Source organism: Drosophila takahashii, chromosome 2L (genome assembly GCF_030179915.1).
Source record: "Drosophila takahashii strain IR98-3 E-12201 chromosome 2L, DtakHiC1v2, whole genome shotgun sequence".
Lineage (NCBI taxonomy): Eukaryota > Metazoa > Arthropoda > Insecta > Diptera > Drosophilidae > Drosophila > Drosophila takahashii.
Window position 1 is genome coordinate 8422521 of NC_091678.1, and position 14895 is coordinate 8437415.

General features: G+C 43.1%; 7 protein-coding genes and 1 non-coding gene across 12 annotated transcripts in view; 3 read left to right on the plus strand and 5 right to left on the minus strand.

The window, feature by feature from the left end:
- Ostgamma (oligosaccharide transferase gamma subunit) overlaps positions 1-9538 on the minus strand; it is a 103688-nt gene extending 94150 nt beyond the window's left edge. The window contains exon 1 of the mRNA XM_017160616.3: positions 9535-9538. The gene's annotated coding sequence lies outside the window, so the exon portion shown is untranslated. The remainder of the gene's footprint in view (positions 1-9534) is intronic.
- Positions 130-4600, minus strand: AlaRS (alanine--tRNA ligase, cytoplasmic). Its single transcript, XM_017149319.3, has 4 exons — positions 4541-4600; positions 4035-4080; positions 2785-3790; positions 130-2192 (listed from the first exon to the last, which is right to left on the minus strand). The coding sequence occupies exons 3-4, from the start codon at positions 3777-3779 to the stop codon at positions 287-289; spliced, it is 2901 nt and encodes a 966-aa protein (XP_017004808.2). The 5' UTR covers positions 3780-3790; positions 4035-4080; positions 4541-4600; the 3' UTR covers positions 130-286.
- Positions 5186-6007, minus strand: LOC108062580 (uncharacterized). Its single transcript, XM_017149312.3, has 2 exons — positions 5874-6007; positions 5186-5807 (listed from the first exon to the last, which is right to left on the minus strand). The coding sequence occupies exons 1-2, from the start codon at positions 5990-5992 to the stop codon at positions 5255-5257; spliced, it is 672 nt and encodes a 223-aa protein (XP_017004801.2). The 5' UTR covers positions 5993-6007; the 3' UTR covers positions 5186-5254.
- On the plus strand, positions 6307-7399 carry Rcd4 (Reduction in Cnn dots 4). The gene is made up of 2 exons (XM_017149302.3): positions 6307-6693; positions 6753-7399. The coding sequence occupies exons 1-2, from the start codon at positions 6379-6381 to the stop codon at positions 7038-7040; spliced, it is 603 nt and encodes a 200-aa protein (XP_017004791.2). The 5' UTR covers positions 6307-6378; the 3' UTR covers positions 7041-7399.
- On the minus strand, positions 7032-7429 carry Dad1 (dolichyl-diphosphooligosaccharide--protein glycosyltransferase subunit). Its single transcript, XM_017149303.3, has one exon. It carries the CDS (start codon positions 7427-7429, stop codon positions 7091-7093), a length of 339 nt encoding a protein of 112 aa, XP_017004792.1. The 3' UTR covers positions 7032-7090.
- Positions 7492-13747, plus strand: LOC108062609 (proton-coupled amino acid transporter-like protein CG1139). Of its 5 annotated transcripts, XM_070211632.1 has the most exons (7): positions 7997-8100; positions 8261-8487; positions 8592-8692; positions 9779-9947; positions 10692-11598; positions 12606-12778; positions 12836-13747. In XM_070211632.1, exons 4-7 carry the CDS (start codon positions 9809-9811, stop codon positions 13078-13080), a joined length of 1464 nt encoding a protein of 487 aa, XP_070067733.1. In that variant the 5' UTR covers positions 7997-8100; positions 8261-8487; positions 8592-8692; positions 9779-9808; the 3' UTR covers positions 13081-13747. The 5 variants fall into 5 exon arrangements, with proteins under 5 accessions (XP_070067731.1, XP_070067733.1, XP_044251057.1 ...); XM_070211630.1 differs by lacking the exons at positions 7997-8100; positions 8592-8692 and adding an exon at positions 7492-7606; XM_044395122.2 differs by lacking the exon at positions 8592-8692.
- Positions 13748-13764: 17 nt separating this feature from the next.
- Positions 13765-14408, minus strand: LOC108062612 (uncharacterized). Its single transcript, XM_017149360.3, has one exon. It carries the CDS (start codon positions 14197-14199, stop codon positions 13765-13767), a length of 435 nt encoding a protein of 144 aa, XP_017004849.2. The 5' UTR covers positions 14200-14408.
- A 321-nt stretch (positions 14409-14729) lies between these two features.
- Positions 14730-14826, plus strand: LOC123003292 (U6atac minor spliceosomal RNA). Its single transcript, XR_006412524.1, has one exon. It is a non-coding gene; the product is annotated as a U6atac minor spliceosomal RNA (small nuclear RNA).
- The last annotated feature ends 69 nt before the right edge of the window (positions 14827-14895 follow it).

Here is a 14895-nt window from a genome sequence, read left to right on the forward strand (position 1 = left end):
TATAAATGCTTTTATTTTCAAATTATTCATTTAATGTATAATTTAATAAGGCATTACTATTATCTTTATAGTTGGAAAAGTAATTAAATGTGTAAATTGTAGTTTCCCTTCAAATCAAACACACATGGGTATTTATTATAAGTGTATAAATGCTTTTATTTTATAAATAGCCGTAAAAATTCATCTGAAATGCTGTTTGGAACAGATCAACGGATTGGGATTAAGCATAAGTGTATCAAAATTGTGAGTAATTGAAGGTCTTGCCGCTTGTTAGTTCTATATATATTTAAGACAACTTCGACTGGGCAAACTTGCTGGCCAGCTGGACAATCTCGTCCACCTTTTCGTAATTTGTGCCCGAGGCCTGGGCGGACTCCGGTTTGCCGCCTCCCTTGCCGCCCAGCGTGGCGGAAACGTGCTGCACCCACTCGTTCGCCTTCAGGCCCTTCGCCACGGCACTCTTGGGCACCGAACTGAGGCAGAAGATCTTCTTGGAGTCCACGTCCACGGACAAGAACATGGCAGCGGCATCGGGCAGCTGGCTGCGCACCTGCTTGAGTGCGGCATCCAGTGCCTTGGTGTTGTTAAAGGCCTCCAGCTGCTCGACTAGCACGGTGGCCTCGGGATTGGCCTCGCACAGCGCCTTAGCGCGCTCCACGACGGTCACCGAGACGGCGGCGCGCAGGGCACGCTCCTTGTCGTCCAAAGTCTTCTTCAAGCCCTTCAGCAAATTACGCATTTCATCCTTCTTCACGTATGGAATCGTGGCATGCGAGATCTGTTCTGTGAGGTCGACAATCTCCTTGACATGCGACTTGGAGTCCTTGCCCGACTGATCGGCATCGATGGTGGCCTTCAGCTGGATGATTTCCTTTTCGAAAGCCTCCGATTTCTTGAGCGCCTTGAGAGCTTCGGGCCCGGTGAGAGCCACAATGCGTCGGATGCCCTTGGCAATGGCCTCTTCGCTGCTGATGACAAAGTCCATGATGTGGCCCGATCGCCTGAGATGCGTGCCGCCGCAGAACTCCACGGAGGTCTGTTCGCCGGCCCCGGAGTCGGGATTCTGCTCCAGTTCGTCCACAGAGACGCCGAAGGAGATTACCCTCACGGGATCCGGGTAAACCTCGTCGAAGACAGAGCGCAATCCACGGATCTTCTTCGCCAGCGCCAATTGCGACTCCTTGGCGTAGATGGGCACATTCTTGTACACCATCTCCTTGGTCAGCTGCTCCGTTTTGGCCACCTGCTCGATGGTCATGGCACCCTTGCTGTTGAAGTCGAAGCGCAGCTTCTCTGGCACCACCAGCGAGCCCTTCTGCTCGGTGTCCTTGCCGAGGACTTGCAGCAAACAGTGGTTGAGTGCATGCGTGGCCGAGTGGTTCTTCATAGTCAGCCAGCGGCGCTCCACATCGATATGCAGTTCCAGCTCATCGCCCAGTTTTAGTGTGCCCTCTACGACGCCGATGTGAAGGATGTAGCCTCCTCGATTATAAACGCGATCCACCAGGAATTCGTTGGCCTCGTCGTTGACCTTAACCAAAGCACCTTGATCGTAAATCTGACCACCGCTCTCCGCATAGAAGTTTGTGTTGTCCAGCACGATGCCTGCCTTCTGGCCGCTGCTGATTTCGTTCACAAACTGATTCTCGAAACGCAGGGCGACGATCTTGCTGCTGCACACACCGTAGTTATAGGCAGAGTCACGCTCCTCCGACACAGCCTCGTATTTGTACTTGAAGGAGTCGTTGGTGGGCGGCACTCCCTGATCCTGCAACTGCGAAATGGCGTGCACATCCAGATTGATCTCCTCGATCTTGCTGGCACCCTTGCCCTGCGATAGCACATAGGAATTCTGCTTGGCGGCCTCGTAGCCATCCATGTCGATTTTGAGGGACTTCTCCTCGGCCATCAGCTGGGTAAGATCGACTGGGAAGCCGTAGGTATCGTACAGACGCCAGGCAACATCGCCGGGAATGGTGGTCTGATTGCCCAACTTTTCAATGGTGCGGTTGAGCAGGTTGCGTCCGCGCGTTAGAGTCTTGAGGAACTGCAACTCCTCCTCGTTGATAATGTCAATGATGTGTTGCGGATCCTTCTTCACCTCTGGGAAGGCATCGCCCAGCAGATCCACCACGGTGTTTACAAGGGTGGCAAAGAAACCGGGCTTGGCATTCAGCTTCTCAGTGGCATAGCTATAGGATATAAATAGGATTTGTTTTAACATTTTATCAATGCTTATATGTAGACCTCGGATTTAGCATATTTGCATACTTTTTGTAGGATAAAGATAGATCGATTCCGAAAACACCAAGGTTCGTTTCAATAAAATTAAAGTATAAAATTAATGGCATATTTTATTTTTGCATATTTGCATAAAATGCATATGCATAAAATATGCAAAATATAAAATAAATTCATCTATTCAAGATTGTCCATTTCATAGCCAACCTATTTTATCCGAAGAAAATTGTTTGTTCTTTTTCGTCATTTCTGAGATATATAATTTTTTTCCCAAATTTATGTATACCCTATTTATATTTAGTAAAAGGGGCAGAATAGTTTTTGGGTTGGAATACCAGAGAGCTGCATTAAAAATTTGAGCCTTCAGTTGTTTGCATATTTTATGCATATATTTTATGCATATATTTTGCACATTTCCGATATGCATCCGAATTTATTACATTTGAAAAATATGACACCTACCTAGAAATTATGTTAAAAATCGGACCAAAAATAGACAAATATGCAAAATCCAAGGTCTACTCACAAGTCAAGTCAACTTACCGCACAGCGCGACGAAGGATGCGTCGCAGGACATAACCGCGACCAGTGTTATCCGGAGTGCCGCCATCGGCGAGGGCAATGGTGATGGTGCGGGCGTGATCGGCGAGCACGCGGTAGGCCATGTCAATGCCGTCCACATCGTCGGCGCCCACGCGTCCCTGGTAAGCTGGGGCACCAGTGCCCGCCTGGATGGCCTCGAAGAGGGGCACAAAAAGATCCGTGTCGTAGTTGGAGCGCTTGTTCTGAATGACGGACACCAAACGCTCGAAACCCATGCCGCAATCGATGTGCTTCCTGGGCAGCTGCTTCAAACTACCATCGGATTCGCGGTTGTACTGGATGAACACCAGATTCCAGATCTCCAAAACATCCGGATCGTCCATGTTGACCAGCTCTGGGACGCTGCGCCCACCAATCCGGTCAAAGTGCAGCTCGGAGCAGGGTCCGCAGGGTCCCGTTTCGCCCATCTCCCAGAAGTTATCCTTCATGCTGCCCGGCAGGATGTGCTCCGGCTTGAGGCCCAAGTCCAGCCACAACTGCTTGCACTCCAGATCGGGTTCCAGACCGCTAGCCTCATCTCCCCCAAAGTACGTCACATACAGGCGATCCTTGGGCAGGCTGAGGCGCTGGGTGAGGAACTCCCAGGCCCACGAGCAGATCTCCTTCTTGAAGTAGTCGCCAAAGGACCAATTGCCCAGCATCTCGAAGAAGGTGTGATGGTAGACATCCTTGCCCACATCATCCAGATCGTTGTGCTTGCCGCCGGCACGGATGCACTTCTGCGTGTTGGCCACGCGCACCCACTTGGACATCTCGCTGTTGGGATCGGCGGTGCCCAGGAAGATGGGTTTGAACTGGTTCATCCCCGCGTTGGCGAACAGCAGCGTGGGATCATCCAGGGGAATGGTGCTCGATGAGTGGACATAGATGTGCTGCTGCTCCTTGAAGAAGCCCAGATAGGCATCGCGCACCTCCTTGGCGGTGAGGAACTTCATTTCGCTGCTAGCTGCAATGGTCAGGTAGTGGGTGAGATTAAAATTTTTACTTAAAGCTTGCCACGCGACAATTGGGGCTCCCTAACCCCTCAAAATGGCCCACAAAGCGGAGCAGTGAAAGTGCACACTGCACTACGTGACTGTATTACACAATTACGGGGCAAATTAAATCAGAAAAGCGTCCGTTTGTTTATTTCTACTGTTGTAAGGTAGCCCGCACTGCCGCCGAACCAAAACAAGTTATGTATTACTCACGTTTTCAACAGTAAATGCAAATGCAAACAATTTCGTCAGCCGACTGCAGCAACGTAGAGCTGCAAAAAAATCGATGGAACCATCGATAGTATCGATGGTTGGCCGCCGGTGACTGACTTCGATATTTTTCAGACTATCACGATAGTTTAAAAAACCATAAATTCGGTGGAATTCTTTATAATTGTTCAGCCATTTTTAATTTTTATGAATCAACATTTTTTTCCAGATTGCGCGCGCACTGTTTTTTACTTTTACGTCATTGAAATTTATCACAAGCGTTGAGCAGACAAAATTGATCACTGATCACTGATCCATATGTATGGATGTGTATTAAAAAGATCTCACTTTAATTTAATCTAATTGCAATTTGAATTTTCAACAATTAAAATTTTTAAAGGATCCCCAATGTTTATGTATGAGCGATACTATCGCGATAGTATCGAGGTTAATTCTGCAAACTATCAAAACTATCGATGGGGCCTACCATCGATGTTTTTGCAGCTCTACAGCAACGTGTGAGATTCGCACCTTTCCGATAGGCAATGCGGCAAACTTTGGCGCCTATCGATAAGCTTAGCGATGGTCAAAATAACCGTTTTTGGATGTTAAAAATGTAATCCATTTTTATATTTGTAAAAAATAGAATAGATCATTTTCTAATAGCAGTGCAGAATTCTAATTTTAGGAGGTATTTATTTTTAAAATTATTTTTAGGCACTGGTCTCTAATAAATAAATGTCAAAATAACCGTTTTTTGATGTTATTAAATTGAGTGCATTTTTATTTTAGCAAAAAATAGAATAGATCATTTTCTATCTTGTGAGGTTTTTTTGAAGGTTAAAACATTAATTCTACACACTTTTTGAATTGAATAATAGGACTTTGGTCTGCAATTAATAAATTTAGTCAAAAATTTGGCAGGGGATAATTCAAAAATGTGGTTTCTTGTAAGAGTAACTAATTTAGTAATTCTTAAAATATTTTTTTAAACTACATGCTTACATATATTACGATTTTTAAATGGCTTTTTCAAACATTTTCTTTTTTTAATTGCATTTTATTCAATACAAAAATGCATCAAAAAAACCAAAAATACATATTTTAATCCAATCGAAAAAGTTATTTTTGATCCCACAAACAAATCACCAAAAACTACAAATTGCACATGGACAAATCTCCAAAATGCGCCTCTATTTCATCTAGTCAACAGGGTATAACAATTAAAAGTCGAATCTCTGGGGCATGTGCTCCTCCTCCAGCTGGTGCTCGATCTCCCTCATGCGCAGCATCAGTTTGAAGTTCTGCTTGTCCTCCTGGCCGGTGAGGAACATGGTGAGCAGGGCCTGCAGGCAGATGATGGTGCCCAGGGCGGGGACAATGGGGCGGGTGATCTTGCGCCACAGCTGGAACACCTCGCGCGGACTCTCCGTGATCGAGGGCATGCGGTACGTGTAGCAGCGGGTGGCGAACATAAATGCGGCGAAGGGAGCCAGGATCGTGGGATACACAATGCCCAGACTCGTCTGGAAGGCGGCACTCCGCACTTGGATGCACACCGGGCACTCGCCCAGGGGATTCAGCAGAATGGGCCGCTGGATGAAGAACTTGTGCGTCAGCATGGTGAAAATGGCGGGAACGGCGACAATCGGCAGGTAACTGGACAACCGACCATGTCCGCCCAGTCGCAGCTTCGTACGATAATGGTTATTGATGTAGGCCCCCGTTCCCGCAGCCAGGGCGGCCAGAATTCCGGGGGTGTATCGCAGGGACCACCTATAAGACATTATTTTGGTTTAGGATGTTAGGTAAGCGGCTTGTTTGGAGTTCTGTAGCACTTACACATCGCCGATTTTGTCCCAGGCGGTTATGATCTTCCACTGGTACTTGAGGGCCTGATCCTCTGTGATCACAACCGCATCCTTGGGCAGTTCTTCGGGCTTGGCTCGGGATAAGGCCATTATTCTTTGAGGAATCAAAATATTTGGTTCAAAACCCCCCACCCAAAATCAGGTGTGCAGCTGGTGCAGTGTTGTAAAACGCCAGAACCGGCTGGTTACAGTGGGTATTAGAAAGTAAAACTTTCTGAAAAAAGTTTAAATATTTCAAAATGTATTTCAAAAAATATATATAAGCCAACCACAGGTATTTTTTATAATGTGTGTAATATAACAAAGCCTGTTTTCATGTATAATATTTTTCTAATATTCTATTTTCTTTCAAAAGAAATTTCACTGTAGAACAGCTGTTGGCCAGTGCTCGAAAATAGCCGAATCAGTGTGGCGTGCTGTTTAAAATCAGAGGCGAGTTGAAAAGTACTTTCGTATTCCTTGCGGCTCTGTTCAAAATGCCGCACAAGCGTAAAACCCGACTCAATATGAACCAGAGGACCTCCACGACGCGTCGTGTTCAATTGGCGCCCACAGCAAGGCCAAACATCCTGGTTCAATCCTGCAATGGCGTCGAGGCGGAGATCCCGATGCCGGATAATCCGAAGCCCAAAAGTACCGGACCGACGTCCCAGAGACCCTTAATAATCGACAAGTTTGCCGTGCCCCAGTACAACACCACCGTGCGCAAGCAAAGCGAGGTTCAGATAATATCCCACATTATGCTGGACACGAAAATTCAATCGGAAGCTAATGCAGTTATAGCACCAAAGGTTAGTTAGGGTTCTAATAAGTAGAAACAATTTTAAAACAATTATAACTCCACTATAAGGTCACCCAGAAGATGAACTTCCCGCCGGATCAGACTGTCTTCAAGGATCTGGTGCCCCTAAATGTCAACGATTCCGTGCTGGTGCCGAAAAAAATCAAAACCGATGCCTCGAAGAACAAGCCCTCCAAGGAAACCGAGCCGAACAAGGCCAAAAGCGAGCCCCAACTGGCCGACTATGCGGAAAAGGTGGAACCCATTGAGATGGCCATTCCGGAGCCACAGATCCATTTGGATTGCACACAAGAACCCTTTGATTTTCTCGGCGCCTATCGCCAGATCTACTATTAGAGTTACATTTTATTTATAAATATATCCGAGTCGCATGTTGGGTAGCTTGGTTAACCGATGAAGTTCATCACCACCAGGTGCAGGATCACATGGGCGAAGATGAAGTCGGCGAATCCGCGTTCCGGCGAAATGCCGGCAAAGACCGTCTTGTTCTGGGGATTGGCCTGCAGGCGGAGGCACACGGCCAGGACGAAGCAGCTGACGGTGCTGATGAATCCGGAGAGGAAGGAGTTGAACGGGAAGGTGCCCACCAGGCAGCAGTAAACAAACTGGATGATGCCGGTCAGCAGAATGTAGCCCAGGTAGATGTCCACCAGCTTCAGCTTCTTGGGCGTGTTCTGCACGTAGTCGTTGTAGAACTTGGAAATGACGCTCGACAGCTCCACCATGTTGATCTTCCTTCGGTTATTGGTCCGGTAATTTAAGGATAAAGGCGATTTTAAATAAATTTACCGCAGACACGTCACGAAATGGGAGAGAACACAAAAGTAGGACCGTAGCTGGAATGTGAAAAAAATACGGAAAACTCTAGCGATTAGGTCTCAAGTACAGTGGACACTGAATAGGTAAACTGACGAACAAATTATCGGTAGAAAACAGATTACTCCCTTTTCAACATATTTTTTTTGCTGATTAACTTTTTATTAAAAAAACTTGGTTTAAAAAGTTAATTTTATTTCTTTTTTACTAATATTTACATCTCATAAAATCAAAATGAGTAACAAAATATTTCAAAATTTTATATAAAAGAGTAAAAGAAGATTTATAATTGATTTTAAAATTATTGTTCCGTTAAAAGTTAATATTTTTTATTTCAATAAAATTAGATACATTTATTTTGTACATTTCAAAACTTCTAAGCATAAAATTTCCGCTTTCAACAATTATTTTTAGATGGTATTAGATTTCTTAACTAATCTTTACTGTACCGTCAAATCGACTAAACAATCGATAGATACGGAAAAAACCAACCTTGCTGGTGTTTTGCTTTGCAGCTTCAGTGCTGTTTCGGGGTGTGAGGCAATTGTTATTGCGAGCTAAATTCGAAGAAAGTAGTAACGTATGTATTGAAAACCGCAAGAGCAGTTAAAGGATAGCATGTGTGTTGCAACTTCGATACAACTTATCAATTGGGCGAAAGTCATCACTTTCGTCCTATCAAATGTCTGTGGCGAATACAACATGATTCATTGTTGATGTCTTCTCTGTTCGATTCGCAGACTGGAAAAAGATAATTGGCATCCGTCTCCTCCCCCACACACACAAATTCTGTAATTAATGGAGTTTTGGAGAACTTTGGTTTTAGTTTGATTTGCCTTGCACATTGATAAATCGCAATCGCACCACAACGTTGTGACCTTCGCAGGAGCACCTACAGATTTCATTGTCAGTGTCAAGCGGGAAAAAATCAATGGAGGACCTGACGCCATTAACCAACCTTCAACAGGTAGAACACCCACACATCCGACCATCCACATGCGCATGCTGATTGGGTTTATTTTGATTTTATCTTTCATTAATTATCCTTGTTAATTATCCTTTGTTTTTCAGTTTTAGTTCCAAGATTATTATTTATTCCACTGCCCAAAAGCCGAGTTTCTACGACTACAAAAAATCAAAAGAAATCGACCATCCCAAGTTGAGATTCATCTGTAAGTGAAACAAGATACAATTATGTATATCTGTAATTTCGCACTTTGTTGTGCAAGTCTGTGATGCAAGATAAAACGAAATTAAGTTGGAATTCTTGATGCTTTGTTTGATTTCTTTATTGCACTCAAATAAAGATTACTTGACATAAGTCTGCTGCTTGTCGAGATCTAAGTAGACTAGATATAATCCTATTTAAGCCCTGGCTAAGAATTTAGTTTACATTTCTTGAATATGTATGTAGTACTTTGCTTGGCAAAACAAAATAATGCTTATACTCAGAAACATTTATTGAGGTCACGCATTTGTTACCTTTTAATTTTAGATTATAAATAATTTCCTATGTTTCTTCTTATGTTAAATTTGTAAACTAACTTTTTTTAAATCAATATTTTTCATTTATTTGTTTAAACTTTAATTCAACAGTTTAATTTTGAGTATTTTCGTAGAACGTTAAATTCTTTCAAACTCATTTTATACCATAGGAAGTATTGCATATCAAAGAACTGGTCTTGCAATCTGAGTAACCCCGTCTACTGACTCAATAAGCCAGTAATCAAATAATAATGGGTGGATATTTGATTCACCGTCTGGATACACATTATATAATTCTGATTTATGGTATGACCACTGGCTTTGCAGGCGATATGCGGGTCTTATCGCCTCGTATAGCTTGTTTTTGCGAACTGTTGGTGTTTTCGGTTTTAAAGCTATACTCTAGCAACTGGACTCGCCAATTTGATATCGACTTCCGAAGCGAGCGTAATCAGACCCATATGCAATATGCAAAGTAATGAAGTGATCAAATTAATCGTACTTTGAGTCAAGTCCAAGGCTGAGTCGGACTATCAGCATGGTCGAAATTTTCCGCTCCGCACTCCCGGCACGCGTCTCCTATCCGCCGCACTATCTGCACCTCCTATTGTTATACATAAGTGTGGAAAACTGAGTCAGCGGAAAATTTCCGAGGCGAAAAGCGGGCGTCTCAAGTAGCGGTTTCACTTTAAGATTTAGTGTGTTTCGTGCAGCCGGGGAGGCCGCATCATATAGTGCATTGCTCTGAATTAATTACCCACTACGGTTTCCAGATTTCCGAGGGTGCGCCGCGCAAGAAAAAGATGACCGAACGCCAGCCGTTGCTCCTGCAGAGCGATGCCTCCGACTACGAGGGCAGTCGAGGATCGTCGGCACGACCCGTGCGCAGCTCTCCGCCGGACAACACGCTGGTCAACGTGCACAGCGAGGACAGCCTAGCAGGTGAGTTTGTAACCCGGTTTCAGAATTATCATTCTTAAAAAAGACATTTAATAAAAATTAAAAATTGTAACAAAATTAAAACATGTTTCTTTAAAGTTTTACCTACAAGAGTGACACATTTAAAAAAAAATCATTTTCGAAATATACGAATTTAATGTTTTTAAGCGCCATATGTGTTTTAGCCAAGCGATCATACCCTAACATTTCGAACTCTCGGTATACTTAAGATTAGACGAATATATTTTTACATAGAATATTCATAGAATATTCATAGAATAATATCAACTCAAAAATTATGTTTTCATCTAACCCTTGTATTACAAATATATTAAACTGAAAGTAAATGATTGGGTTATCCAATAAAGTTCTACAAAGAAAATGAATTATTTTGATATTGACATGTTTCACAAAACCGCAAAACATTGGCAGGCCGTAATCAAATGCTTATTCATTTTTTAGATAATTCTAAATTAATCATCGTTTTTCTGTTTCAATATCAATTCTCTATAATTATAACAGCCAGTAATAGGTGCCTATTTATAGAGTTAACTTTTGATTACTTTAACCAATTATTATTTTAAAACAACAATAAATGCATTGCAACTATATTTTCGACTAATTTTAAATATTTTATGCGCAAAATTAGAACAATTTATTTTCCATTGGTAGTGGGTGAAATTTAAGATATTTAAATATTTTTTCGATAAAATCAAACTTATATTTCTCTCGATTTTTATCTGTGAGTGCACGCAGCAGCCTCGGGATCGGGAGACGATGAACGCGGAGCCACGGACAAGTCCAGCTACAACCCCACCCATCATCGCACTCTGGAGCATCCGACGTCCAACTTCGACACCCTGGTCCATCTGCTGAAGGGCAACATTGGCACGGGCATCTTGGCCATGCCGGATGCCTTCAAGAACGCCGGCCTCTATGTGGGACTCTTTGGCACCATGATCATGGGCGCCATCTGCACCCACTGCATGCATATGCTGGTCAACTGCTCGCACGAGCTGTGTCGGAGATTCCAGCAGCCTGCTTTGAACTTTTCGGAGGTGGCATACTGTAGCTTTGAATCTGGACCCCTGGGCTTGAGGAGATATTCGATTCTGGCCCGACGGATCGTTACCACGTTCCTGTTCATAACCCAAATCGGTTTCTGCTGCGTCTACTTTCTGTTTGTGGCGCTGAACATTAAGGACGTCATGGATCACTACTACCAGATGCCCGTGCAGATCTATCTACTCATAATGTTGGTGCCCATGATCTTGTTGAATCTGGTGCGGAACCTCAAGTACCTGACGCCCGTGTCGCTAGTGGCCGCTCTTCTCACTGTGGCCGGTCTGGCCATTACCTTCTCCTACATGCTGGTGGATCTGCCCGATGTGCACACTGTGAAACCTGTAGCCACCTGGGCCACGTTGCCCCTGTACTTCGGAACCGCCATCTACGCGTTTGAAGGGATTGGCGTTGTCCTGCCGCTGGAGAACAACATGCGCACCCCCGAGGACTTTGGCGGAACCACCGGTGTTCTCAATACGGGCATGGTAATCGTGGCCTGTCTGTATACAGCGGTCGGGTTCTTCGGCTACCTGAAGTACGGCGAACATGTGGAAGGCAGCATAACCCTAAATCTGCCGCAGGGCGATACGTGAGTTCCAAAACTTTCCATTCCTAATCGCGACTGGTTTTTAAGAAAGAGGATTAAATATCAGGGACCGTAAATAATCGTTATTTGAGATTTTTATATTAAAAGGCCTACTGAGATTTGTACAAGTGTTAACAATTTAACTGGTTTTTTGCACTTTATAGACATGAAAAAATAGCAGTTTATTTGCTTTCTAGATTTGTTGACATGCATATAATTTTTGAACAAGTTTTCGACCTTTTAAAACTAAATATCACAGTAGTCTTTATACCCGTTACTCGTAGAGTAAAAGGGTATATTAGATTCGTGCAAAAGTATGTAACAGGTAGAAGGAAGCGTTTCCGACCCCATAAAGTATATATATTCTTGATCAGGGTCACTAGCCGAGTCGATCTAGCCATGTCCGTCTGTCCGTCTGTCTGTCCGTCTGTCTGTCTGTCTGTCTGTCTGTCTGTCTGTCTGTCTGTCTGTCTGTATGAACGCTGAGATCTCGGAAACTATAAAAGCTAGAAGATTGACATTTTGCATGCAGATTCTAGGAGTTCCTACGCAGCGCAAGTTTGTTTCAAAAGGGTGCCACGCCCCCTCTAACGCCCACAATCGCTTATATACGATTTTAAAAGTTTCAATATTTTGGAAAAGTAAAAATGCAGTGTTATTGTGTTTATCAATACCTATCGAAATGTAGAAGAAATTTTTTAAATCGGACCATTCGTTAAAAAGTTACGGCGGATCAAAGTTTTTCTCCATCTCCTTCGCACTCCCTTTAGCTGAGTAACGGGTATCTGATAGTCGGGGCACCCGACTATAGCGTTCTCTCTTGTTTTAAAATTAAAATCTCAAATTACGATTATTTACGGTCCCTGTTAAATATTCTTTATCTGAAAATAAGCTGCCTGGATTAACCTATATTCTTCAGCTTTCATTTAAAGCAATATTTAAAGTATTTCCACAATATTCAGCCAAATTAAATACCTTTAATTAACCAATATTTTTTCCTTTCTGTTTAGACTCTCTCAGTTGGTCCGCATCTCCATGGCCGTGGCCATCTTCCTCTCTTATACACTTCAGTTCTATGTGCCCGTGAACATCGTTGAGCCTTTTGTGCGTAGTCATTTCGATACCACGCGGGCCAAAGATCTTTCGGCCACAGTCTTGCGCGTCGTTCTAGTCACCTTTACCTGTAAGTATCCTAAAAACCATCAAAAATTCTCTAATAACACTGTACTTTTTCTAATAGTTCTCCTCGCCACCTGCATTCCCAATCTTGGCTCCATTATTTCGCTTGTTGGAGCCGTGAGCAGCTCAGCTTTGGCCCTGATTGCGCCACCAATAATTGAAGTTATCACCTTCTATAACGTTGGCTACGGTCGCTACAACTGGATGCTGTGGAAGGACTTTCTCATCCTGATCTTCGGACTCTGTGGCTTCGTCTTTGGTACCTGGGCCAGCTTAGCTCAAATCTTAAACGACACCACCCATTAAGATAAAAAAAAGAGAAGAGCAAAACAAAAACAGAACCTGGCTAGTTCTGGTTCTGCCTACAAAATGTGTGCGAATTTATGACCGAAGGCTTTATGTAGTTTCTCCCAGACTACGAATATGTTTACCATTAGTTGTTTAACTATTCGACACCAGTGGTGGTGCTCTAGTTTGTTTAATTTATTATTATCGCGAATTAGTTGCATTTTTTTTTGTTATCAATTAGCTGCAATCGTACCAGACAATAACTAGCATTTTAAGTAGAAAGTTTTACGATATATCTGTTTGTTCAGTTTTGTCAGTTGGAGAATATTTCTGTGTTAACTCGAGGACCGCACAATGCCAAAAGTGATTTTACGTAGTATTCTTAAATAAATTATTATTTAGCTTTTACTATGTAGCCTAGGTTGGGGCAGATCATTCCAAAGCAATTGCTGAGAATTTCCCAAAACCGAGATTAGCTAAAGTTATCTGCATACTTTTATCGTTCTTATATTTGTAATTATATATGTATAGGTACTCCACATACCGTATTGGGTCCCCAAATCTCGACCTCCGATACAATATTGTAAATACATCAATTCGGTGTATCAACGTATGTTCTTTAATGGTTCAACGGATAACAAAAGACAATAATTAATATAATGTTTATAAAAATCAGTACCACAAATTAAGTGTTTAGTGTTTCTACCATTGAATAGCCACTGGAACAGGGAGTCCATTGGAACTTAGCACTTGCAGTGGACTCGAGGAGAGCAGAATCAATCCTTGTGCTTGTGGACGACTCCTGATCTGCTTGGTCAGACGAGCGGGGCCTTGCTGAATGGGCTGAACTTCCTCTGCATCCGGATCGGGAGTGAAGTCCTGGGGCTCCTCATCACTGGGCAACTGCTCCACTGCATCGGTGGGCGGAGGTCCGTAGGTCAGATCCGGAGGCCCATAGGTCTGATCGGGAACTCCTTCTTCGAATGGAACCTCGGGCTTCAGTTCCTCCGCGGATGGGTAAGGTGCCGCCTGCTGTTTCTGTAGCTGTTTTGCTAACCTCGCAGGTTGAGCTGAAATGGCTCCAAGTGCCAGGATCAGAACCAGCAGGGAACTGTAAGACTTTAGGTTTCTGCACATATTGCTTTCGATAGTAAAGATAACCGAACTGATGGTGGAATCGTTTATGATTGATAACTTGCTGTTCGCAACCTGACTTTTTATACATATGTTTCTCGGGAACTACGTGTTTGTTTTAATAAATTTTCGGTGGTATAACTTGGTCATATGGTTAATGACTGGGTCACCAATGGCCCTAGTGGGCCTTTGGAGTTGTCGTCAATGTCACGTTGCAGGTCCGCCGACCAAAACGGGAAATCAATCAACCCATTAATTTCAATGTCAATGTTAGCCGCACAACATAAATATAAAAATTAAACTTAGAAAATATATAATAATATAGTAAAATAAATAAATATAATCTAATACATTTTTAAATTAATATTAAAAGTAATAAACGTAAAAATGTAAACGTAAATGTAAAATAAACGTCAAAAATATCAAGTTATAAGCGAATATTTCAGTTATCTTCCGTCGCGGCTCCCTTAAAATTCCCAAGTGGTTATTCCGCAAAGCGTGCATTTAAAAGGCGGCGAACAACACAGGTAACCGTGTTGTTTGGAAGGAGAGCAAGTTAGCACTCCCCTAGACAAGGATGGAACACATAAACGGGCGGCTGGCACAAGACAAAGCCGCCCACAATTTTTTTTGTTACCTGCATTTCCTAACTTGTTTTTATTGTTTCTAATAAAAACTTTCTATTATACAAAAATATAT